Raw genomic sequence first — 27,790 nt, 5'->3', positions numbered from 1 at the left:
AGGCAACTCAAGAACATTCAATGTTGTCTTGGTAAGCAACTCCAGTATATATTTGGTCTTGTCTTTCAGGTTATTGTCCTGCTCAATGGTGAATTTGTCTCCCAGTGTCTGTTGGAAAGCAGATTGAACCAGGTTTTCCTCTAGGATTTTGCCTCTGCTTAGCACTATTCCATTTATTTGTATCCTAAAAAAACTCCCTAGTCCTTGCTGATGACAATAATACCCATAACATGATGCAGCTACCACCATACTTGAAAATATGAAGAGCGATAGTCAGTGATGTGTTATGTTGGATTTGCCCCAAACATAACGCTTTGTATTCAGGACATAAAGTTTTAGGTAATTTTTTACAGTTTTACTTTAGTGCCGTATTGCTAACAGGATGCATGTTTTGGAATATTTTTTATTCTGTTCAGGCTTCTTTCTTTTCTCTCTGTCATTTAGGTTAGTATTGTAGAATAACTACAATGTTGTTGATCCATCCTTAGTTTTCTTCCATCACAACCATTAAACTCTGCAACTGTGTAAAAGTCATGGCTTCATGGTTTCCTTCCTCTCTGGCAACTTTGTAGTTAATGGGTGTATTGATACATCATCCAAAGTGTAATTCAGAACTTCACCATGCTCAAAGGGATATTCAATGTCTGCTTTGTAAATATTTTGCTCATCTACTAATAGGTGCCCTTCTTTGTGAGGTGTAGGAAAATCTCCCTGTGTCACCCTGATCTGTTTCACCTGTCTTTGTGCTTGTCTCCACCCCCTCCAGGTGTCGCCCATCTTCCCCATTATCCCCAGTGTATTTACACTTGTGTTCTCCGTTTGTCTGTTGCCAGTTCGTCTTGTCAGGTCTTACCAGCGTGGTTTCCCTTCTCCCTGCTTTCTCAAGTTCTGTTTCCCTGGTTCTGACCATTCGGCCTACCCTGATCCTGAGCCTGCCTGATGTTCTGCACCTTATTGACTCTGGTCTTTGTGGTTAAAACTATGTTTGAAATTCACTACTCAACTGAGGGACCTTACAGATAATTGTATGTGTGGGGTACAAAAATGAGGTAGTCATTAAAAAAAACATGTTAAACACTATTGCACACAGAGTCCATGCAACTTATTATGTGAATTGTTAAGCACAATTTTAGTCCTGAACTGATTTAGGCTTGCCATAACAATGGGGTAATAGCAAGACATTTCAGCTCATTTTAAATTAATTTGTATAAAATTCTAAAAACATAATTCCACTTTGACATTATGGGGTATTGTGTGTAGGCCAGTGACACAAAATCACAATTGAACACATTTTAAATTCAGGCTATAACACAACAAAATGTGGAACAAGTCAACAGTGTGAATAATTTCTGAAGGCACTGTAAATTCAGAGGAAAAGTGTTTAGTGATTAAGGCAGGTATATGCAGTTCACCCTCCTCCCTACCCATCAAGGACTCCTGAGTCATAATTGCAGTTCAGTTAGTTCCCTTTGTTCTGCAAACACCCTTGAAGACCAACTCTCTGTTCATATTACACTGTGTCCTTCAGAATGGCATAGGCCATTATCCAAGTTTTAATGTCACATGCACAAGTACAGTTAAATGCCTTTCTTGCAAAGTCACAGCCCAACAATGCAATAATCAATTACAATGCATTAGTAGAAGGGGAATAAACACGGGGACAAAAATAGAAATACACACAGTAATTAAGCATACTATGTACAGGAAATATTTAAAAACTGAGTTCCAATACTATATTTACATGTGCAGAGATATTGTAGTGATGGAGGTACAGTACCAGTCAAAAGTTTGGACACACCTACTCATTCAAGGATTTTTCATATTTTCTACAATGTATAATAATAGTGAAGACATTAAAACTATGAAATAACACACATGGAATTATGTAGTAACCAAAATAAGTGTTAAACCATATATTTTATATTTTACATTCTTCAAAGTAGCCACCCTTTGTCTTGACAGCTTTGCACACTCTTGGCATTCTCTCAACCAGCTTCACCTGGAATGCTTTTCCAACAGTCTTGAAGGAGTTCCCACATATGCTGAGCACTTGTTGGCTACCTTTCCTTCACTCTGAGGTCCAACTCATCCCAAACCATCTCAATTGGGTTGAGGTTGGGTGATTGTGGAGGCCAGATCATCTGATGCAGCCACCTACCACTCTCCTTTTTGGTCAAATAGCCCTTACACAGCCTGGAGGTGTGTTTTGGGTCATTGTCCTGTGGAAAAACAAATGAGTAGTGCCACTAAGCGCAAACCAGATGGGATGGCGTATTGCTGCAGAATGCTGTGATAACTAGCATGGCTAAGTGTGCCTTGAATTCTAAATAAAAAAATGGCAGTGTCAACACCAAAGCACCCCCACACCATCACACTTCCTCCTCCATGCTGTGGAAAACATCCGTTCACCTACTCTGCGTCTCATAAAGACACGGTGGTTGGAACCAAAAATCGGGAATTGGACTCATCAGACCAAAGGACATATTTCCACCGGTCTAATGTCCATTGCTCATGTCTCTTGGCCCAAGCAAGTCTCTTATTATTTATGTCCTTTAGTAGTGGTTTCATTGCAGCAATTCAACCATGAAGGCCTGATTCATGCATACTCCTCTGAGCAGTTGATGTTGAGACGTGTCTGCTACTTGAACTCTGTGAAGCATTTATTTGGGCTGAAAATAAATTTCTGAGGCTGGTAACTTTAATGAACTTATCCTCTGCAGCAGAGGTAACTCTGGGTCTTCCTTAACTGTGGCGGGCAGTTTCGTCATAGCGCTTGTTGGTTTAGCACAAGTTCTTGACAGTTTCCGCATTGACTGACCTTCATGTCTTAAAGTAATGATTGACTGTCTTTTCTCTTTGCTTATTGGAGCTCTTCTTGCCATAATATGGACTTGGTCTTTTACCAAATAGGGCTATCTTCTGTATACCACCACTACCTTGTCACAACACAGCTGATTGGCTCAAACGCATTAAGAAGGAAAGACATTCCTCAATTTAACTACCTCATGAAGCTGGTTGAGAAAATGCCAAGAGTGTGCAAAGTTGTCATCAAGGCAAGGGGTGGCTACTTTGAAGAATATGTTTTATTTCATAGTAGAAATAGTGTAGTGTAGTGTAGAAAATAGTGAAATATTAAGAAAAACCCTTGAAACGGTAGGTGTGTCCAAACTTTTGACTGGTACTGTTTAGAGGTAAGGTGACTAGGCAACAGGATATAAGATAAACAGAGTAGCAGCAGCTTGTATGTGAGCGGGCGTGCGAGTGTGTAGAGTCGTCAGTATACATGTATGTGCATATTATGTGCGAGTGAGCAAATGATGGAGTGAGTGTTTGTGTGTGTGTTGGAGTGACAGTGGGTGTGAGTGTGTAGGGCCCAGTGATTGTGCATAGAGACTAAAATAAAAGGTCAATAAAGATACAAGGTAAACTCGGTGTGTGTAGCTATTTTGTTAGCTATTTATCAGTCGTATTGCTTGGGGATAGAAGCCATTCAACAGCCTGTTGGTGTCAGACTTGATGCACTGGCACCTCTTGCCGTGCGGAGGCAGAGAAAATAGTCTATGGCTTGGGTGGTTGGGGTCTTTGACAATTTTAGCCAATATCCACAGCACACAGAACAGTGTGTGTGTGCGCGTGTACTCTCAACTTGCCCTGTACAGACTAGAGCTCCTCATACTTCATACGAACACAGTGACAAAGAGATCAGAGTGTCGCTCGGTTGCATACACAGACACACACACACACACACACACACACACACACACACACACACACACACACACACACACACATCTACATTAATAAATGGCCCACCATGACTGCCTTTTTCTCCCACTCTGACCTGATACTACTGTTAACTTAGAACTCATGTCCATGATCACACGTGACATTTTGTCCCCACACCTCCATCATGAGAGTGATCCTATGGAATAGCGTGGTGGGCTCAAAATCCAAGCAATGCAGCTCAGTTAAATGAGTGGGGGCAGTACAATGAAATAAATGGACATAGCACATTACCTTCATGTATGGAACTGCACTTCACAGACCCATATGTGATTCCTGATCTGTGATGTGAATAATGTTGATCATCCCTTCTATCACTGCACGTGTACAGTCCCCTGTCCCCATATGTATTTTTGTAAAGTGTCTGTTGCTGTTTTTTTATATCCTGTAATGGTTTCTGTGAAAACAAATGATTGAATTCTGTTATTTTAACTTAGTACAGTCACCTAGAGTAATCACAGAGATGACACCATTGCCTAAAATATATGTATAGGTTTAAATAATTTCTGAACATCCATCCCCTTAGCAACCAACCTCTGACAAAGCACGGTTAGCTTCAGGCTCTGGTGCACTGGACTCCTAAGGTGCATCTCAAATGCACCCAATTCCCTGTATAGTGCACTACTTTTAACCAGGCACTATATACATGCAGGAAATAGGGTGAAATTTTGCTCTCATCGCCTGTAGCTCTCTTTCTTACACACTCACCATGCACCATGAGCTCTGTTACGCTAGCTAGTGTTACCGCAGGCAGTCCAGTTTCCTGCATAAGGCATTATCTGGGTTATTAGCATAACAGTCGCCTCCTTTATCAGGGGAAGCTTAATGAAATGCTAATTCCTGTAGGTGGGATACCACCCCTTGCTGCTAGAAGAGGGATAAGAGGCTTTGCTGAAATTTACATGATGACTTCCTGACCTGCTTTGCAAATTGCACAGAATGGTTCTTGCTGTGTGTGCAAGCTCACACACACAGGGAACCATTCGTGAACGCTAACACACACGAGCGCACGATCACACACACAGTGTCAAGCACACATACACACAGTACCACATGTGTACGCTAACGCACAGAACAGTGTGTGTTTGCGTGCGTGTGTATGATCAGCATTCATGGCCTGTACCCTGCCGTAGCTAAAGAACAAGAGTATCACACACACGGACACTCACAAACCTGCAGATCTAAAGCATTGTTTGCACCTTAACCTTGAGCACTACCATGCCAAGTTTAATCATGTTTGAGAGTAAACAAAAATACAAAGCAAGAATCAAGAGAGCCTGTGCACTTTATAGGGAACAGGGTGCCATTTGGGAGTCAGCCCATCTACGCAAGTCATCAGCAATGACATCCTATGGACATTGTGTGCTTCAAAGTGCAAACAGATATATTTCTTGCTGCATTCAATGTAAATGCACATACAGTTGAAGTCGGAAGTTTACATACACTTAGGTTGGAATCATTAATACTTGTTTTTCAACCACTCCACAAATGTCTTGTTAACAAACTACAGTTTTGGCAAGTCGGTTAGGACATCTACTTTGTGCATGACACAAGTCATCTTTCCAACAATTGTTTACAGACAGATTATTTCACTGCATCACAATTCCAGTGGGTCAGAAGTTTACATACACTAAGTTGACTGTGCCTTTAAACAGCTTGGAAAATGCCCGAAAATGATGTCATGGCTTTAGAAGCTTCTGATAGGCTAATTGACATCATTTGAGTCAATTGGAGGTGTACCTGTGGATGTATTTCAAGGCCTACCTTCAATCTCAGTGCCACTTTACTTGACATCATGGGAAAATCAAAATAAATCAGCCAAGACCTCAGAAAAGAAATTGCAGACCTCAACAATTCTGGTTCATCCTTGGGAGCAATTTCCAAATGCCTGAAGGTACCACGTTCATCTGTACAATCAATAGTACGCAAGTATAAACACCATGGGACCACGCAGCAGTCATACCACTCAGGAAGGAGATGCGTTCTTTGGTGCGTACTTTGGTGTGAAAAGTGCAAATCAATCCTAGAACAACAGCAAAGGACCTTGTGAAGATGCTGGAGGAAACCGGTACAAAAGTATCTATATCCACAGTAAAACGAGTCCTATATCCACATAACCTGAAATGCCGCTCAGCAAGGAAGAAACCACTGCTTCAAAACCGCCATAAAAAAAGCCAGACTACGGTTTGCAACTGTACATTTTCATTTCACCTTTATTTAGCCAGGTAGGCTAGTTGAAAACAAGTTCTCATTTACAACTGCGACCTGGCCAAGATTAAGCAAAGCAGTTCGACACATACAACAACACAGAGTTACACATGGAATAAACAAACATACAGTCAATAATGCAGTAGAAAAAGTACATATACAGTGTGTGCAAATGAGGTAGGATAAGGAAGTTAAGGCAGTAAATGGGCCATGGTGGCGAAGTAATTACAATATAGCAATTAAACACTGGAATGGTAGATGTGCAGAATATTAATGTGCAAGTAGAGATACTGGGGTGCAAAGGAGCAAGATAAATACAGTATAAATACAGTAAATAAATACAGTAGGAGGTGAGGTAGTTGGATGGGCTATGTACAGGTGCAGTGATCTGTGAGCTGCTCTGACAGCTGATGCTTAAAGCTAGTGAGGGAGATATGAGTCTCCAGCTTCAGTGATTTTTGCAGTTCGTTCCAGTCATTCGCAGCAGAGAAAGGCAGAGAAAGGAAAGGCAGCCAAAGGAAGAATTGGCTTTGGGGGTGACCAGTGAGATATACCTGCTGGAGCGCGTGCTACGGGTGGCTGCCGCTATGGTGACCAGTGAGCTGAGATAAGGCGGGGCATTACCTAGCAGAGACTTGTAGATGACCTGGAGCCAGTGGGTTTGGCTGCGAGTATGAAACGAGTGCCAGCCAACGAGAGCGTACAGGTCGCAGTGATGGGTAGTATATTTCTAGATCCAAGATGGCATAGCAGTCAGATGTCCTTTGTCCTCGTCTTGTCGTGTCCCATGTATATATATTTACACATTTTCTTCGCATATCTTTTTTCTTCTAAAAACTCAACTTCAAAACACTCCTGCAACCCGCCTCACCAATTTATTTAAAAAGTATTTTTCACCTCAAATCCACAACAGAAGCTAGCCAGAAGCTAGCCAATTCACTGGCTAACATTAGTATTCAGCTAACCACGGTTGGCGGTCATCAGCTATCCTTTAGCTCGAAAAGCTATCGGCAGTTTTGTACAACGCGACTCAGACCAGAGCATACCGGACCTATTTCTCTCCATAACCCCGGAATTCTACCGCAAGCTCTGGACATTTACACCTGGATCTTGCAGCTCGCTAGCTGCTATCCGAGTGACTATTGGCTTACGTCGGTCCAGGAGCAAAGATCAATTATTCCGGAGCTAGCCAGCTGAATCTCAGACTACACGAAAGAGGTTGAACAGGCTAGTAATAGGGGTTGCAACAATTTCAGCAGATAGTTTTAGAAAGATATGGTCCAGATTGTCTAGCCCGGCTGATTTGTAGAGGGTCCAGATTTTGCAGCTCTTTCAGAACATCAGCTCTGGATTTGGGAGAAGGAGAAATGGGGAAGGCTTGGGCGAGTTGTTGTGGGGGGTGCAGTGCTGTTGACTGGGGTAGGGGTAGCCAGGTGGAAAGCATGGCCAGCCGTAGAAAAATGCTTATTGAAATTGTCAATTATCGTGGATTTATCGGTGGTGACAGAGTTTCCTATCCTCAGTGTAGTTGGCAGCTGGGAGGAGGTGTTCTTATTCTCCATGGACTTTACAGTGTCCCAGAACTTTTTTGAGTTTCTGTTGCAGGAAGCAAATTTCTGCTTGAAAAATCTAGCCTTAGCTTTTCTAACTGCCAGTGTATATTGGTTCCTAACTTCCCTGAAAAGTTGCATATCACGGGGGCTGTTCGATGCTAATGCAGAACGCCATAGGATGTTTTTGTGTTGGTTAAGGGCAGTCAGGTCTGGAGAGAACCAAGGGCTATATATGTTCCTGGTTCTAAATGTCTTGAATGGGCATGCTTATTTAAGATGGTGAGGAAGGCATTTAAAAAAAATAACCAGGCATCCTCTACTGACGGGATGAAGTCAATATCCTTCCAGGATACCCGGGCCAGGTCGATTAGAAAGGCCTGCTCGCTGAAGTGTTTCAGGGAGCGTTTGACAGTGATGAGTGGAGGTCGTTTGACCGCTGACCCATTACAGATGCAGGCAATGAGGCAGTGATCGCTGAGATCTTGGTTGAAAACAGCAGAGGTGTATTTAGAGGGCAAGTTGGTTAGGATGATATCTATGAGGGTGCCCATGTTTATGGCTTTGGGGTGGTACCTGGTAGGTTCATTGATTATTTGTGTGAGATTGAGGGCATCAAGCTTAGATTGTAGGATGTCTGGGTGTTAAGCATGTCCCAGTTTAGGTCACCTAGCAGAACAAGCTCTGAAGATAGATGGGGGGCAATCAATTCACATATGGTGTCCAGGGCACAGCTGGGGGCAGAGGGTGGCCTATAACTTGTTTCTGGAAAGTGAAAAATGGCTTAAAGACAACAAAGTCAAGGTATTGGAGTGGCCATTACAAAGCCCTGACCTCAATCCTATAGAACATTTGTGGGCAGAACTGAAAAAGTGTGTGCGAGCAAGGTGGCCAAAATTCACCCAACTTATTGTGAGAAGCTTGTGGAAGGCTACCCAAAACGTTTTACCCAAGTTAAACAATTTAAAGTCAATTCTACCAAATTACAATTGACTTCTGACCCACTGCGAATGTGATGAAAGAAATAGAACCTGAAATAAATAATTCTCTCTATTATTATTCTGACATTTTACATTCTTAAAATAAAGTTTCTGGAAAATGTGGCTTTTTAAAAGTAGAAGCTCAAATTGTTTGGGCACAGACCTGGATAGTAAGACAGAACTCTGCAGGCTATCTCTGCAGTAGATTGCAACACCGCCCCCTTTGGCAGTTCTATCTTGTCAGGAGATGTTCTAGTTAGGGATGGAAATAAAGTGGTGATCCTAACTGACCTAAGACAGGGAATTTTTACTAGGATTAATGAAATTGTGGAATTGTGAAAAATGTAGTTGGCTAAGGTGTATGTAAACTTCCGACTTCAACTGTATACTATTCCATATTATGTCCATCCCTCAACAAGAAGTAAAATAACATTTTTACCTTGACCAGTAAGCGGATGGTTCCTGATGCTTTGTGGGAAATGTAGTACCAGAAGGTGAGCTTGCAGGTGGCACTGGACTCCTTCCACACAGAGCTCTTCATGTGAGCCTTATCACCTTTAAATCCCACTGGAGTAGCTTCCAGATAGACAAAATGACCTGAGAGCGAGAGAGCGAGAGAGCGAGAGAGCGAGAGAGAGAGAGAGAGAGAGAGAGAGGTGAAGCAGATTGATAGCCACCTCCTCAGACTGTTCTTGCTTCTGATGACAAATTACAGTGAGGTCATGGGGTGGCGATCACTGCAATTGCCCCTTGGTGCCTTCAGTGGTTGCCATTACAGAGGGCACAGAAAAGTTTACCAAGTCAAAAGAACATGCTGGATTCAATGGGAGTCAGTGATCTAGAACATTCAACAGACTGGAAGAGTCTAATCATTCATATGTGGCTCTAAGTCAATTCAAAAGCTTCTCAAGATACTGCAGATGAATAGCCATTCAATATCTTGTCTGTGATACATCGACGGAGATGCATTCCTAATGGCATCCTATCCTATTCCCTATATAGCGCAATACACTACTGACCAGAGCCCTATGTATGGAATGCAATCCTCTCCATCTTGAGCCAAGAAATGTGATCCAACTATCTCATAAAATTCTGGGATACGGGTTTTCATTTATTCAGAGCAGGTAGGGAATGTAAAAAAGCTAAATTTTATACACTTCCTCAAATCAATTTAAGTATGTTATTGGACTCCATTCTATGCTTTGGTTCAGCAGATACAGTATGAAGTAAAAAATACATTGTTCGGTTATGGTCGGATAGAGAAATAGCCACCATGGCAAGAGGATGTTTTATTGTGCTCAGAGCTCCAAACTGTGCAACTGTACCAAGTTTCATGTTTTTATAAAAAGTGTGGACTATAAGGGGAATTCACATAGGAATTGCAGAGAGAAATACACTAATACACTACCATACTCATTCTTCAGAGTGTGGTCAAATGGAGGTCTTATGCCCTGGACCGAGCCCACACCCAATGTCCAATCAAAGTTGTCAGCCAGGGAGCTCTTCCAACCACAGCGACCATTCTCGAAAGAGCAGGAAGTCCCACAATCCTTTTCATCAGTGCCGTCGGCGCAAACGTCTATGAAGTCACAGCTCTTGTCTGGATGGAAACACTGGCCGTTCTCACACTGCAGGTGGCCCAGAGGACAGGAGCCTAGGGAATACACACACTGATTATAACGCATAATACTTGCATGAGACAGACACACTAACACACACACACTGACTAAGGGAGAGCCCATGTATTGAGAATTACACAAAGTCAATCTATTGTATAGCATCCAGCACATGAAGGCAAAGGGAAACTGCAGCAGCGTCAGGATCTGTGTGTGTAGCTAGCATGATGTTGGCATACATTAGCTTCCTCATACATCATGTAGAGCAGAGGTCAGGGGTCAGCCATTAGTGAAGTGAAGCACCACTCAAATGAAAGAGGGTACGTTCAGGCTGCCCAGCACTAGGTCTGTGTCCCAAATGGCACTCTATTCCCTATAAAGTGCAGTACTTTTGGGCCTTGGCCAAAAGTAGTGCACTATACTGTATAGGATATAGGGTGCCATTTGGGACACAAAGTGCTGTAAAAATGTTATGGATCATGCTGCAACATGCAGCCAAGAGACTAGGGTGATAAGCAGGACCAGACTGGACAAAGGACAGTGAGATAGGAAATCAATGAAGTATTGAAATCAAAACAAATAGTGTGTATCCATTCAGTGCACAAACAGTAGTGTGAATTCCCTGTGGATTTGGGTTGGCTCTGGTCTTAAGACCTAACAATCATCAGAAATACACTATATATATATATACAAAATTATGTGGACACCCCTTCAAATTAGTGGATCTTGCTATTTCAGCAACACCTCGTTGCTGAGAGCTGTAAAACATCGAGCACACCCATCCAATCTCCATAGACAAACATTGGCAGTAGAATGGACTTACTGAAGAGCTCAGTGACTTTTAATGTGGCACCGTCCTCGGTTGCAGCACTCGCTACCGAGTTCCAAACTGCCTCTAGAAGCAACGTCAGCACAAAAGCTGTTCATCGGGAGTTCATGAAATGAGTAGCTGCACACAAACCTAAATTCACCATGCGCAATGCTGCTGGAGTGGTGTAAAACTCGCCGCCATTTGACTCTGGAGGCAGTGGAAATGCGTTCTCTGGAGTGACAAATCATGCTTCACCATCTGGCAGTCTGACAGACAAATATGGGTTTGGTGGAACCCAGGAGAACGCTACCTGCCTAAATCCATGGTGCCAACTGTAAACTTTGGGGGAGGAGGATTTATGGTCTAGGGCTGTTTTTCATGGTTCGGGCTAGGCCCCTTAGTTCCAGTGAAGGAAAATCTTAACGCTACAGCATACAATGACATTCTAGATTATTCTGTGCTTGCTACTTTGTGGCAACAGATTGGGGAAGGCCCTTTCCTGTTTCAGCATGACAATACCACCGTGCACAAAGTGAGGTCCATACAGAAATGGTTTGTCAAGATCGGTGTGGAAGAACTTGACTGGCCTGCCTAGAGCCCTGACCTCAACCCGGCGCAACTCCATATTAATGCCGTGATTTTGGAATGAGATGTTCGACGAGTAGGTGTCCACATACTTTTGGTAATGTAGTGTACATGCACACACACACAGACTGGATGAAAAGGCCCAAGGTGACAATAAAGAGGCAGTTGCTATTAAATAATGCAGGTATTGAGATGGTGAGCTCACCTATGCATGATCAGAACTTCACCTTCACAATGTCGGGCTAATGACATCTAGTGGAGTTCGTAAAATCCCTACAGTTTAGTCAAGCCATTCGTCGAAACGACATCAAGTGTCTCAGACTAGGAGTGCTGATCTAGTATCAGTTCCCCCCCCGTTTCTGCATGCAATGTTATTAATTGTGATCTAAAAGGCAAAGCTGATCCTGAATCTCAAAACAACCAAAGAGACCTGAAAGGCCAAGAATTCAAATTGAATATAAAAAGTAAGCCAAGCAGGCAGACGATCTGAATGATACATTAGCCTCTCTTTCAGTCAGTGGCTTAGGAGGACAAAGGAGGGGAGCAGTAAGGCTTTGTGTCAGAAGGAGGGGGAGTAGACGGCTGAGAAGAGGGGATTGTGGCTGTATAGGAGCCAGGCATTCCAGTGGGGTCAGACCTGGGGTTTGGGAGTATTAGAGAGGCGTGATGATGCGTGATGAAGAGGGGTGGTCCCAGTAATTCAAGCAAAGAAAGGGGGATAAATCCCCTCTAATATTCTCTTCCACTTCTTCAGGTGCACAGGACCAGAAGGAATATGGTCCCACCATAGTGGCATGATGTGCACCCTATTCCCTATATAGTGCACTAATTTTGACCAGAGCCCTACCGTCAAAATTAGGGCATCACAAAAGGGAATAGGGTGCAATTTGGGCCCATACATGGACATTGAAAAAACAGAAAACCATTTTGCCTCTCAAAGGTAACGAAGAAAGAGTTTGGTCTACCATGACAATCATTTCCATACATTCAAGTCATTTCAAATGTTGAAAGTTGTTTCTGCCTTTGTAAATAGCTGATTTTGTACTGTATGCTCCAGACGGGGGTTCAAATGGTAATAAATAATTTAAATAATGTCTATGTGCTTGATTGAGCTAGCTGGGCTTAATGGACCAATCAGAAAGGTCCCAAAACTGCAAACCCTGCCCACTTAGCACTCCAAGCAGGATGGAGTAAACACTCAAAGTATTTGAAAGATTTAAAATAGTTTTTGAACCCAGGTCTGATATGTTCTATCATAACAGCAAAGCCAAACTCTATTTATTCCCCCATTCACCTCACCTCTCTCTCCCAATACCGAGGATTAATGAACTTTTATATGATGATCATTATGGGATATGTTGGCTCAGAAGCCTGTACATTAAAAGTAGATCTAATTTAGTTGATGCCATTCCATTCTAGCCATTATTATGAGCTGTCCTCCACTCAGCAGCCTCCACTGGTACACAGGTACTGTAATGACCCACTGCCCTTCGACCCCATATACTCACCCTGGGTTAGATATTGTCCTCTGGTGGATTGGGGAGTATAAGAATCTGTGGCATCTGTGTTTATTGTCTGGTGGGTTGTGTGTTACTGACAACATGATCCATAACCATCACAGAGCAGCCGCATCCAGACTCTCAGCAATCTTACGGTAATGACCTGTTCCAGCCATGAATCTCCTCTTGTATCAGGTGCCGTCCCACTGCTGTCTGATTACATTTGTCCCACATGGCTTTCCATCACTTTGGCTCATTCCCTCTCATCTGAATAGGCTGTCTCTCATCTCCCTGTCCTCCTCAACAACAGGCCCATTCTCCACCATTTTTTGATGTGATTAGTCCACGGTCGTTACATGCCATTATACGTCATAAGCTACATATTAAATGGCAACATTGGGTCAAAAATACTGCAATATATAGGGAATCGAGTACCATTTGGGAGACAGCCAGAGAGTAGCATCTCATAAAAGGCATGGATATTAACATATGAGCTTGATTTTAAGCTTGATTTATCTGAGACAATTGCACAAGTATTTTCAGATGCTATCACGTTCTTTCTGAGGAAAGGGGGGAGAGGAGGAAGAGCGAAAACAAGTTCAGCCGCATTTTGTTCATCATAGAACATAGATTTTTTTTTTAAAGGAAGAAGAGAGAAAGCCAGGTCGACCTTGCTTGCCTGGTGATCGGATTTATTTTGTCATTGATCTTGGAGATTGTGGGGCTGCCGTCCTTGGGATTGAGTCGTTCCAAATGGAATAATAATGTTGGGGTAATGGTAGCAGTGGCCTCGTCTTCTAATGCACGTACACCAACCATCTGTATCGCTCCCTTAGATCTTCCCCTGCTCTCTGTTGCTTGTATCTCATTTTGTTTTATTAAGACATTTGACTACATTGTGTAATTCTGACTATATTAGAATATTATTCTAATATTCCCTTTCCAGTGCTATCAATGACCAAGGAATATAATATACAAGTGTGTTTAACATCAAAAAGTCCAGTGAGAGGACTAATGTGTACTGCCATTGGTCTGGCCAAAATAATATTTCATGTAAGAGAAAAGACAGCCATTTTCTCAACTATGTCTGTCAAAGGCATTTTGGCATAGGTCTCTCTCTGCATTGCAGGGGTTTCTTAAATTACGGGTTTGCATATAGTTCCATTTGGGAGAGACAAATTATTTTGTTTTCTTGGTGGGGGGTGACATAACGCACAAATGTTTGTGAACCACAAACTCCGACTGACATAAGGATAATCCTAAAACAAGTGTAGCATTTCAGCAAACGCAAATGCACGCACGGCAATTGTCAAAAGAAAGAGCAAGCTGGATATCAACATATCATTAACAACATCCTCATATTCACACTGACTCCCGCCGACTCCCGCCGACTACCATTGGGCTGAGACTCCATTAAAGTCATGTGATGACTCATTAATGCCCGTGCCTGTTGGCAGACTCACAGCAGGCTAGGTTGCATTCTCAAACACATTATGAGGCTGTGAGTAAGTCAGAGAGAGAGAGAGAGAGAGAGAGAGAGAGAGAGAGAGAAAGGAAGGAAGCAAGAAAGAGACATAGACGCACACAACAGGACTATTGTGTATAAGGCCCCTATAGTCCAGCCCAGCAGATCACTAGAGGTCCCTTAAAGAGGCCACACACAAAGCCTTCCCCATCCCCTCAAAACCCCCCTTTTCTCTCCCGCCTCTTCTCTCTTCCACTCCGACACCCAATACAACAGTAAAGCTATACATTAGAAAGGGCAATTATAGCTGCTATGCACCACTGTGACAACGGGGCTAAATCAGTACACGTTGTTGTCCCTTTCTCTCGTCTCTCAAGGGTTGGCTCGTAAAGAACAGGAAGAATGCAGAGGAAACGTACAATCATCTGAATGGAGACCAAGCCGTTCTTTATTCACTGACTGATACCGCTTGGTTCACTCAGTCATTTATGCCCGCAAAACCATGACTAACGTCTCAGATTAAGCCCTGTTCCCTAAATAATGTACTACTTAGTTCTTTCTTCTCCCTCCTCCTTTCCTTCATCTGCACTAACGCAAAAAAACTGAACAGGCCAAAGTCAATTCCCAGTGGGTAGGTTTTCAGACTATTATGAAGGAGAGGAGACAAGGAGACGAGGAGGTCACTTAAGACTATTGAAATGCACCCGGAGTGACATCATACCTGATGGGGGTGGAGTCTCCAGTGCTTCTGACGTAGACGAGAGCAGGCAGCCTGGTGAGAAGGTGATGTCATCCAGACAGATGTCCCCCTTGGCGCTGGGGCCCACCTTAGGATAGAATAAAATAGTATAATTGTTCCACAGGGAACTTTAGTTGTGGCAAGTCAGATAAGATAAAGAGAGTAAACATATACAGTGCCATGAAAAAGTGCTTGCCACCTTTCTAATGGGTCCCATTATGCCTGGCGAAAGCCAAACACTGCATTCCACGGCAAGAACCTCATACCAACGGTCAAGCAGGTCCCCAGTCTGCGGTCCCAACTTGCTTCAAGATGTCCACCATTGTTCCTGTACCCAAGAAAGCCACTCTAGCACTCACTTCTGTCATCATGAATTGCTTTGAGAGGTTAGTTAAGGACCATATCACCTCTACCTTACCTGACACCCTAGACCCACTTCAGTTTTCTTACCACCCCAATAGATCCACTGACGATGTAATCGCCATTGCACTGCACACTGCCCTATCCCATCTGGACAAGAGGAATACCTATGTAAGAATGCTGTTCATTGACTACAGCTCAGCCTTCAACACCATAGTACCCTCCAAGCTCATCATCAAGCTTGGAGGCCTGGGTCTGAACCCTGCCCTCTGCAACTGGGTCCTGGACTCCCTGACAGGCCACCACCAGGTGGTGAAGGTAGGAAAAAACACCTCCACTTCGCTGATCCTCAACATAGGGACCCCACAAGGGTGCGTACTCATCTGCTAAATATGTGTATGTGACCAATAACATTTGATTTGATAGTGTGATGGTTTTGGGATGCTTTTATGCCTTTGCGGGAACCATGAATTCTCTGCTCTGCATCAGAGAATTCGACGGGAGAATGTCAGGCAATCCATCTGTGAGCTGAAGCGCAGCTGAGTCATGCAGCAAGACAATGATCCAAAACACAATCAAGTCTACATGAAAATGGCTAAAAAGCAACACATTGTAAGTTTTGGAATGGCCTCGTCAAAGTCCAGACCTAATCCCAATTGTTGGGATGTTGTGACAGGACTTGAAACGAGCAGCTCATGCTTGAAACCCCACAAATGTCGCTGAGTTAAAACAGTTCTGCATGTAAGAGTGGGCCAGAATTCCTCCACAGTGATTTGAGAGACTGATCAACAACGACAGGAAGCATTTGGTTGGAGTCATTGCAGCTAAAGGTGGCCCAACCAGTTATTGAGTGTAAGGGGGCAATTACTTTTTCACATAGGGGAATTGGGTGTTGCTTAACTTTGCTAATTAAATAAAGAAAGAATACATATTTTTTTATTATTTGTAAACTCAGGTTCCCTTTATCTAATATTATGTTTTGGTTGGAGATCTGATAACATTCAGTATTAAAAAATATGCAAAAATAGAGAAAATCAGAAAGTGGGCAAATACTTTTTCATGGCACAGTAACAGCAACACTCACAGATACAACTACTATGCCAGATATGCACAAGATGAACATAAGTCACAAGAATTCAATTCAAATGTTCATCACCTTGCCCTCGAAGGTGACCCGGAAGTCTTCCTGAGAGGTCAGCTGGATGTCCCTCCTCTGCCAGTAGTTCCCCTGGTCTCCAGTCAGGTTGAGGAGGAGCTGGTGACCTGAGGAGCTGGTGACCTGGAACACGTTCAGGGTTCCAAAGCCGTCCCCAGACATGTGCAGGTAGAAGCGGATCTGGAGAAGGGAAGGGACACACACACACACACACACACACACACACACACAGGAAAGTGACAAACATAGTGTAGTCATGCAAGTGTAGCCAAGTTGAATTAGTTAAACTAACTCGTCATCTTAAAACATCTCCATCTGTACCATCAAATTTCTAGCTGGATCAGCACAGACAGTCTGGGAAATACCATGATATTTAAGCAATGAGACTTTCCTCAACTCATTAAAGTGAAGTTTAAATACCCCTGACTTGTAAAGGCCCAAAAGGCTCCTTAACAGCTTCTACCCACAAGACTGCTGAGCAATTAACATTGACCCCCCCCCCCCCCTCCATTTGTTTTGTACACTGCTGCTACTCGCTGTTTATTATCTATGCATAGTCACTTCACCCCTATCTACATGTACAAATTACCTCGACTAACCTGTACCCCCGCACACTGACTCGGTACCGGTACCCCCTGTATGTAGCCTCGTTATTGTTATGCTATTGTGTTACTTTTTATATTTGAACTTTTCTTGAACTGCACTGTTGGTTAAGGGTTTGTAAGTAAGCATTTCACGGTGAGATCTACACTTGTTGTATTCAGCGCATGAGACAAATACAGTTTGATTTGATTTGATTCAGTAAATCTGATCAAAGCAACACGCACCTGAGACTCATGCTTTCTGCCTTACCATTGACTTTTCACTGCAACACTCTTATTATGATCACTCGTTTCACCTCCCCGTAGACCATGAAAGCAAAGCAAGAGGTCTATCTATATACAAAGGTCATTTGTTGTGAACAAAAATCTCCGTAGCTCCATTCATTTCCTTCTATTTCCCCTGTTCATTACAGCTAGCCCACAAAGTCAGCCACTCCTAACGCAGTGCTAAGGAGTTTTCTACCAAATGCAACTAGATGCGGAGGGAGGGCGGGAGGCAGTGAGAAGACTAAACTACCGCTTCTTCTCTCCCCCCTCTCTTCCCCTCCTCCCCTCGCTCTGTTTAATTGGCGCCTGTCAGCTGCGTGTGTGATTGGTTGGCAGGTCCAGCCCGAGATGAGACAGACACAGTTCCGTACAAACGAGGCACTCAATAAGAAGGACTCAGACAGACTGACTGATGTGAGTTCAGTCAGAGAGAGAAGAGAGATGGCTCCTGGACTCACCCACTGCACTGGCTGATCTCGTCACACACAGAGGGAGGAGATACTGACTGACCAAGCCCTTTATACATATTCCCCCAATTCTACTTCATAGTCTACCTGAACCTCCTCCCTTAATCTGTCTGTAGGTTTGTATGGTGGATTATAGGGGCGAGGGGGGGGGGGGGGGGGGGGGGGGGTGAATGAGCCAATTGGAATTTGGGAATAATTAGGTGGCCATGATGGCCAGATTGGGAATTTAGCCAGGACCCTGGGGTTAACACCCCTATTCTTAAGATAAGTGACTTGGGATCTTTAGTGACCATAGAGTCAGGACACCCGTTTAACGTTGAATCCGAAAGACGGCACCCTACACAGGAAAATGTCCCACCACACCGCCCTGGGGCATTGGGATATTTTTGGGGGGTACCAGAGGAAAGAGTGCCTCCTACTGGCCCTCCAAAAGCACTTCCAGCAGCATCTGGTCTCCCATCCAGGGGCCGACCAGGACCAACGCTTGTGTCCATGTATTGATCATATGACCCTTTTATCTCGACCCAGTAACACCCACATGGCTCCCGAACTGTTATCTACAGTCTCTGCCCTGACCTTTGCCTGACCTTGCACTGCTTGCTCCTGCGGCTGAGGAGGGGTCCTGAGATTCTAGCGGCGTCTCCGGTTGCCTGGGGGAAAGAGCTCTCCACATAGAGGTAGTGGCCAGACGGGTCCCGCAGGGTGTGGTCAGTAGATGGACCTGTGCCAGTGGTCGGTGTGCTGCCCGCTTTGATAAGCCAATCGAAATTGTCCTGCAGGCACTGGCGCCAGGAGCAGAGGTCAAACTCAAAGTTGCAGTGTCCGCTGAAGCCCTCTGTAAGAGAGTGAGAGAGAGAGAGACAGAGAGGAAGAGAGCTTAATTAGTCATTAGTATACTCACCATGACATAAATAACTTCCACACTTGGCACACCACGTCATTTCGATGTGGATAATGGAGTAATATTTGGTTGAGATTACAACCAACAGTGAGCTCCAATGGTATAGGGACAGTGACACATTTGTTGTTGTTTTGGCTCTATATTCCACCACTTTGGATTTGAAATGACAATGACTATGAGGTTAAAGTGCAGACTGTCAGCTTTATTTTGAGTGTATTTTCATCTATATCGGGTGAACTGTTTATACATGACAACACCTTTTGTACATAGCCCATTTAAGGGGACTAAAAGTATTGGGACAAAAGTAGTCAAAAGTTTAGTATTTGGTCCCATATTCCTAGCACGCAACGATCAAGCCAATGATGGAGATGGGGATTTGGACTTGTGGTTTTGACTTAATTCTCTGTACAGGCCAATGACTTTGATTGCGATTCTGATCTGACCATAAATTAATATATTGTGCCATTGACCTGAAACAATTGAAATTCAATATGTAGCCTAGATGTTGCCTAGTAAGCGCACGCTAACTAGCTAGCTAACTTACCTGGTACATTGTTGCCCATGCGAGGAAGTTAGGCTAGCAAGCATTTTAGCTAGGTAGCCTATGACAACCAAAACTAAAAATGTACTGTATGACAGAGCCATAGACAGTTGTGCCAACATGAAAGAGGATGGCATTGGCATTCAACTAGTCTACAAGTAGGGTGAGTAAAAAAAAAAAAACGTTTTACTAGTACACACACGCACAGACAGAAATCAGTATCAAGGACAGCCACATGATTTTAAGCAACATTAATTGGACTAAATAGTTTAAGGTGTCTTTAGGTTTGTTTTCAGTGTATTAAACTAAGCATATATAGCCTCGTTAATTTGATGATGTTTAAACGTTTCAGTTGAAACGGTGCTGGAATAGCGGAGGCAGTTCCCCTGCGGTAACTGTGGTTGTAAATCAGTAGTTGTTTAACAAACTGTCCAAAACATTAACGTACTTGGCCATGCTGCAGATTATATAACTGTTTGTCGAATGCACCATTTGGTTTGTGGACTTCAACTGGCAGATGTTGCTCTCCGGTTTTGTGATGAAACAAGCGCATGTATAGTTGCGTTTATTCCGCCACTGTGTGACTGTTGTCTTTTTTTTTGTCGTAACGGCCTTATTGTATATCACGGTGGCGTGCGAACGAACGGGTTACAGAGCGAACGCCGCAGTTATCACAACAAAGGTTGTAAATATGCCTTTTTTTTAACTGGCTTGGCTTCCTCGAGAGATTTTACTCACGTACCCGCTACTGCTCAAATGAAAGCTGACAGTCTGCGCTTTGACCTCATAGTCGTTGTATCATTTCAAACCCAAAGCGCTGGAGTACAGAGGCCAAACAACAACAACAACAAAAAGCACTGTATATTCACCCACTCAAAAAACAACCTAAAGTTATGACAATTTATCACTATACTTTTAACTGTGTAAAAGCAGTCTCGCAAACCCGACCCTAGGCAAGAGCAGTGTATGCCGTAGCTTTTGATACATTGTGGGAGGCAACTGTCTGCCTAGGGAGACTAATCTAATAGCACAACCAAACTCCAATGGAAAAACAATGTCAGATTTTTGGTTTAGTCGTCACCGAAATGTTTATCGGCGTGCTTTCAATGATTTAAAAGCACAGCAAATTTCAAATGGGAGTACAATGTCAGCTATTTTGTTCATTTATACAACAGATGAATGTGTTATCACTGTGCTTCATCTAATAGCAGAACCAAACGACTGGGATTGCAGTTGAGAATACATTAGAAAAGTAGGCTACATGGTGCAAGTGATTAATGTCGTTCAGATTCTGCACAGATAATTACAGCAATTGAGAAGATAATATGATTACATAACAAGACAGTTATATTTACATAATGCTCAAAATGTGGCCATGGATGTGTTACTCATTTTAAGGTTGAATGTTACATTAGATTGTACAATTAATAAAAAACAGCATTGCCACCACAGTAATGGCCTATTTATTGCCTTACCTCCCTACTCTTCTACATTTGCACACACCGTACATACAGTTGAAGTCGGAAGTTTACATACACCATAGCCAAATACATTTAAACTCAGTTTTTCCCAATTCCTGACATTTAATCCTAGTAAAGATTCACTGTTTTAGGTCAGTTAGGATCACCACTTTATTTTAAGAATTTGAAATGTCAGAATAATAATAGAGTGAATGATTTATTTCAGCTTTTATTTCTTTTATCACATTTCCAGTGGGTCAGAAGTTTACATACACTCAATTAGTATTTGATAGCATTGCCTTTAAATTGTTTAACTTAAGTCTTGCACAAGCTTCCCACAATAAGTTGGGTGAATTTTGGTCCATTCCTCCTGACAGAGCTGGTGTAACTGAGTCAGGTTTGTAGGCCTCCTTGCTCGCTCACACTTTTTCAGTTATGCCCACAAATATTCTATAGGATTGAGGTCAGGGCTTTGTGATGGCCACTCCAATACCTTAACTTTGTTGTCCTTAAGCCATTTTGCCACAACTTGGGAGGTATGCTTGGGATCATTGTCCATTTAGAAGAACAATTTGCGACCAAGCTTTAACTGATGTCTTGAGATGTTGCCTCAATATATCCACATAATTTTCCTTCCTCATGATGCCATCTATTTTGTGAAGTGCACCAGTCCCTCCTGCAGCAAAGGACCCCCGCAACATGATGCTGCCACCCCCGTGCTTTACGATTGGGATGGTGTTCTTCGGCTTGCAAGCCTCCCCTTTTTCCTCCAAACATAACAAATGGTCATTATGTCCAAACAGTTCTATTTCTATGTCGATATAGGACTCGTTTTACTGTGGATATAGATACTTTTGTACCTGCTTCCTCCAGCATCTTCACAAGGTCCTTTGCTGTTGTTCTGGGATTGATTTGGACTTTTCGCACAAAAGTAAGTTAATCTCTAGGAGACAGAACGTGTCTCCTTCCTGAGCGGTATGACGGCTGTGTGGCCCCATGGTGTTTATACTTGTGTACTATTGTTTGTACAGATGAACGTGGTACCTTCAGGCATTTAGAAATTGCTCCCAATGATGAACCAGACTTGTGGAGGTCTACAATTTTTTTTCTGAGGTCTTGGCTGATTTCTTTTGATTTTCCCATGATGTCAAGCAAAGAGGCACTGAGTTTGAAGGTAGGCATTGAAATACATCCACAGGTACACCTCCAATTGACTCAAATGATGTCAATTAGGCTATCAGAAGCTTCTAAAGCCATGACATCATTTTCGGGAATTTCCCAAGCTGTTTAAAGGCACAGTCAACTTAGTGTATGTCAACTTGTGACCCACTGGAATTGTGATACAGTGAATTATAAGTGAAATAATCTGTCTGTTAAACAATTTTTGGGAAAATGACTTGTGTCATGCACGAAGTAGATGTCCTAACCAACTTGCCAAAATTATAGTTTGTTAACAATGCATTTGTGGTGTGGTTGAAAAACGACTTCAACTGTAGATTTTTCTATTGTGTTATTGACTGTACGTTTGTTTATGTTGAACTCTGTGTTGTTGTTTTTGTTGCACTGCTTTGCCTTATCTTGGCCAGGTCACAGTTGTAAATGAGAACTTGTTCTCAACTGGCCTACCTGGTTAAATACAAAATAAATACGTCAAAATAAATCACACAAAATTCAACAAAAGCTGCTGTAAATAACACTGTTCTTTAATTAATTATTATCAAACGGGCAGGCGAAGGGTCTCTCACTCACTGCAGATGTAGGGGTCCTCGTCGGAGCCATCTCCACAGTGGTTGAGGAAGTCACACAGGTTGTCCTCTGGGATGCAGTATCCATTGGAGCAGGTGTACTCCTCAGGCCCACACGGCTGCTCTGGGCTGAGGGGAGGGGTGCAGTTCTGGAAGGTCACGTCATCCACCACCACATCTCCCATGTAGCTGATCCCCCGCTTGGCCTGGAAGATTACCTAAATGACAGACAGGATTGAAGTAAGCCATCTGTCCAAGTCTTTCAATGCTTGAAGTAATACCCAAATACTTATAAATCAACAAAACTGTCTAGTACCGTAAATAAACTAGCAAATTCACAATAACATGTCATTAGTCTCGTTCTCAGCCATCTTCACTATAATCCTGGTAAGCAAGGCTAAACATGACATAAACACAATTAAACCCAACATATCAGGGCATCCCAAATTGTACCTGGTCAAAAGAAGGGCACTATAAAGGGAATAAAGTTCCACTTAGGATCTAGCCCAAAATCACCAACTGTATACTACACAAGCAGCTCATCCTTCAAATTGCTGAGTAATGTACAAGTAACTGCCAAAATAAAGGAAACACTTGAGTAAATGAGCGACACAAAGTATATTGAAAGCAGGTGTTTCCACACAGGTGAGGTTTTCTGAGTTAATTAAGCAATTAACATCACATCATGCTTAGGGTCATGTATAAAATGCACAGTTGCCTATTATTTTGGCTACCGTGGCTAGAAGAAGAGATCTCAGCGATGTTAAAAGAGTGGTCTCAAAGGAGCATAGGCGGTTTTAAGGGTGTGTATATGGACACTTATGGGAGAATCTAGAGAGACACCTAAAGACAGTGTTTTTCACCACCATCAACAAAACACCAAATTATGGAATTCCTCATGGACTAATGGTGTCGCATCCCTCCAATAGAGTTCCAGACACTTGTAGAATCTATTCCAAGGCGTATTGAAGCTGTTTTGGTGGCTCGTGGTGGCCCAACGCCTTTAAGACACTTTAAGTTGGTGTTTCCTTTATTTGGACAGTTACCTGTATTTCACATGAGAGAGGACCTGGGCTGATTAAGTGCTTTGTGGGAGAGAGAAAGGGCACTGAAGCTCTGATGGTAAGAAAGCTGCTCTTGAACACACCGCTTCAGTGCTAAAGGACACACTGATTGCTCTATCTGAATGGCTGATCTGACTGGGCCCGGTTGGCAAAGGTTAATGGACATCAGTACAAAGGTCAGGGGATGTGTTGCTAAAATTGCTATTTCACTGTTGATGTCAGGTCTTTGTCTTGTTTCTGGTAGGGTGAACTCAGCCATTGGAAAGCATGCAGTTTCTTCCTAGATAGCTTCCGTCTAGGGAGATTTTCCTGGCCACTGTGCTTTTGCATTTGCTTTGCTTGCTCTTTGGGGTTTAGGCCCGGTATCTGTAAAGCACTTTGTGGCAACTGCTGATGTAAAAAAAGGGCTTTATAAAATAAATGTGATTAATTCTCTTTACAGAGTCAAACAATCAATCTGTGGCTGTGTGAGTCGAAATCCTCTTAGTGTAACAGTCAAGCATGAATTGCAAATGGTCCTCCCCCCTCCCCCCAAAAAAAAGAGTCCACAAAACAAAACCGTTTTATATTTTAGTCATTTAGCGGACCCTCTTATCCAGCGTGGAACAGCATGAATAAGCATGAATCACTCCACAAGACCTGTGACAGATGGATTTATGGACTTGGTTCTCTCCAAGACAAGATGATTGACAGACCTGGAAGTCATGGTCGATTCCGAGAAACACTTCTCCACGTCTCCATTTGTTGCCTTGGTTACCAGTCTGGGACCACACTTCATGGGTGACATTTCCATACTTCAATAACACCTGTGAAATACAGTAAGAAAATCTCACAATTGTACCACAGCTTTGTGATAAAAAAAAAATATTTTTTAAAAACATTGTCATGGCCATTGGCCGTATTTTATTCACCATATGGTATATTGTGGTGCAAAGTACTTTTGAGAGTCAAAACAAAATACGTTTAAGCTTATGTAAAAAATGTGAGAAAAAAAAATTAAAGCCTGCCATAAAAAACAAAGGCTTTTTAATTTAGATGACAAAATAAGTGCCATGTTTTTTTGTTGCATTGTTTTTAAGATAAAATGTATTCTCAGTCTATTTAGACCCTTGTTTCCTATGAATACCATGTATATATTTTTTCACAGAAACAACGCAACACTTCTTATTTTCTCTTTTCTTGGTGATACATCTGAGAGACTCTATGGGATTCATTCACCTGCAGGGTTCCCACAGTGAAGCCGCTCATGTGATACCAGAATCCCAAGGTGCACTGGGGTCCAGTGGAGGAGATGACAGGGGTCTGCAGGTCGGTGATGTGGCCGTAACCACCGTTGGAGCTGTCTGCATACATGTACCAACCCTCTGGACTGCCACTAGTGTAGATGCAAGAAGAGGGGAGGTTAGAGGTTCACATTATTAACACAATTCAATTGAATTCAAACAACTTTATTTGTCACCATGGGGCAATTCTATTTAAGGCTATAGCCGTGGTTCAGACACATACAACAAACGGAGACAATAAATAGAGATGACCATGAAAGACAATTACCTTAAAGTGCAATACAATATATATGATAATGAATAGAAACTGTAGAAAGTATTAGTTTATGGGAAATAGGGTTGGGTAAGAACAAATACACTGTAATTGTCACACCCTGATCTGTTTCACCTGTCTTGTGCTTGTCTCTACCCCCCTCCAGGTGTCACCCATTTTCCCCTGTGCATTTATACCTGTGTTTCCTGTTTGTCTGTTGCCAGTTTGTCTTGTCTCGTCAAGCTGAACAGCATGTTATTCCGTGTCTCTTTAGTCCCTGTTTTCTAGTTCTTCCGGTTTTGATCATTCTGCCCGTCCTGACCCTGCCTGCCATTCTGTACCTTACGGACTCTGCCACTGGAGTGGAAGACAGCCTTCAACACGGCTAGCGAACGCTACGTATACCTGGTGATGCCATTCGGTCTGACCAACGCTCCTGCTGTGTTCCAGGTCCTGGTTAATAACGTTCTCCGTGACATTTTGAACCGGTTTGTGTTCGTCTACCTCGACGGCATCCTCGTCTTTTCCCGCGCAGCTCAAGTACACGCTCTCCACGTCTGACAAGTCCTCCACCGTCTCCCACCCCACACATAGAGTGTCCGCCCACAGAGGCAGAGGCAGGTCACTGAAACTCATCTATCTCTCCCTGTACTAGACCCAGGCCCCTACAGATTGTCAATCACAGTCATCCTTTACAACCATGGGAGAATAGAGCAGAGGGCTGTGATTCGCTTGACTGCTTTCATCCATCTCCATAAGCTCACAGCTCCCTGGATACCATGCCTCTTCACCCTTCCTACCCAAGAGAGGAGAGGCTCCCCTTGGGCTTGGAGAAGACCAGTTCCCCCTCTCACTTCCATGGCTGCCGGAGCTTAGTAATCGTCTGTTACTGAAGAGTAAAGGACTGCAGCAGGAGTGAGGGAAAGAGGGAGGAGGAAGGGAGGGAAGAGGGATGATTGCACCCGTACTCTGGCCCACTGGCTACAAGAGGAAAGGACAGGAAATGACAGTAATAGAGTGGAGGAGTTGATTTCTGCTCTCACTGTCAACCCCTCAGATAGGCAATCATAGCCCAGACAGGTAACATTCTGAAACATCATTACTCAGTTTCAGAGGATGTCTCAGAGGGCTGTGATGGTGTTTTTTGACCCCGGTGTGTGTGTGTAGAAATGGTCATCGAAATTGTTATTGTAAAATATATATCTTTCTTTACATTTCCTTAGTATATCAGGTATTTTTTTAAATATATTTTGTGATAAAATAAAGAAAAGTATGTTCCTCATTTGCATATATACACTGGGTGTATTTCCCACATGAATAAATTCATATAAATTGGTGGAACAGGGCTGCAACCACAACACACCTGCCGTGTCTAGGCCTACCTGCACTCACCTGCCGTGTCTAGGCCTACCTGCACTCACCTGCCGTGTCTAGGCCTACCTGCACTCACCTGCCGTGTCTAGGCCTACCTGCACTCACCTGCCGTGTCTAGGCCTACCTGCACTCACCTGCCGTGTCTAGGCCTACCTGCACTCACCTGCCGTGTCTAGGCCTACTTGCACTCACCTGCCGTGTCTAGGCCTACCTGCACTCACCTGCCGTGTCTAGGCTGCCTCATTAATTACTGTTGTCACATTCTCTTGCATAATTCAACAAGTGTGTCAAGACAAGGATACCCACACATTTAAAAATCTAAACTCTTGGCTCTAGATTACACCCATCTATACATACTTTACATTGTCTGCAAGATTAGACATTTTTATTTATTTTTATTTATTTCACCTTTTATTTAACTAGTTCTCATTACAACTGCGACCTGGCCAAGATAAAGCAAAGCAGTGTGACACAGACAACAGCACAGAGTTACACATGGAGTAAACAATAAACAAGCCAATGACACAGTAGAGACAAAAAAGAAAGTCTATATACAGTGTGTGCAAAAGGCATGAGGAGGTAGGCAATAAATAGGCCATAGGAGCGAATAATTACAATTTAGCGGATTAACACTGGAGTGATAAATGAGCAGATGATGATGTGAAAGTAGAGATACTGGTGTGCAAATGAGCAGAAAAGTTAATAAAATAAAAACAGTATGGGGATGAGGTAGGTAGATTGGGTGGGCTATTTACAGATGGACTATGTACAGCTGCAGCAATCGGTTAGCTGCTCAGAAAGTTGATGTTTAAAGTTGGTGAGGGAAATAAGTCTCCAACTTCAGTGATTTTTGAAATTCGTTCCAGTCACTGGCAGCAGAGAACTAGAAGGAAAGGCGGCCAAATGAGGTGTTGGCTTTGGGGATGATCAGTGAGATATACCTGCTGGAACGTGTGCTATGGGTGGGTGTTGTTATCGTGACCAGTGAACTGAGATAAGGCGGAGCTTTACCTAGCATAGACTTATAGATGACCTGGAGCCAGTGGGTCTAGCGACGAATATGTAGTGAGGGCCAGCCGAC

The 27,790-nt window shown here is 43.1% G+C and overlaps 1 protein-coding gene across 1 annotated transcript in view; it reads right to left on the bottom strand.

Moving 5' to 3' along the window:
* The window catches only part of LOC139366771 (MAM and LDL receptor class A domain containing 1), a 123,965-nt gene that overhangs the window by 44,510 nt on the left and 51,665 nt on the right, over window positions 1-27,790 (bottom strand). The window contains exons 15-22 of the mRNA XM_071104475.1: window positions 25,018-25,174; window positions 24,495-24,605; window positions 22,740-22,953; window positions 18,676-18,923; window positions 16,753-16,932; window positions 15,219-15,324; window positions 9,930-10,175; window positions 8,961-9,118 (exon numbers count right to left, since the gene is read on the bottom strand). Coding sequence (XP_070960576.1) covers window positions 8,961-9,118; window positions 9,930-10,175; window positions 15,219-15,324; window positions 16,753-16,932; window positions 18,676-18,923; window positions 22,740-22,953; window positions 24,495-24,605; window positions 25,018-25,174 — 1,420 coding nt within the window. The remainder of the gene's footprint in view (window positions 1-8,960; window positions 9,119-9,929; window positions 10,176-15,218; window positions 15,325-16,752; window positions 16,933-18,675; window positions 18,924-22,739; window positions 22,954-24,494; window positions 24,606-25,017; window positions 25,175-27,790) is intronic.

The sequence above is a fragment of the Oncorhynchus clarkii genome, chromosome 15, assembly GCF_045791955.1.
Source record: "Oncorhynchus clarkii lewisi isolate Uvic-CL-2024 chromosome 15, UVic_Ocla_1.0, whole genome shotgun sequence".
In the NCBI taxonomy this organism is placed as follows: Eukaryota; Metazoa; Chordata; class Actinopteri; order Salmoniformes; family Salmonidae; genus Oncorhynchus; species Oncorhynchus clarkii.
Note: the sequence above shows the minus strand (reverse complement) of the source record. Positions and strands in the feature narration are given on the sequence as shown.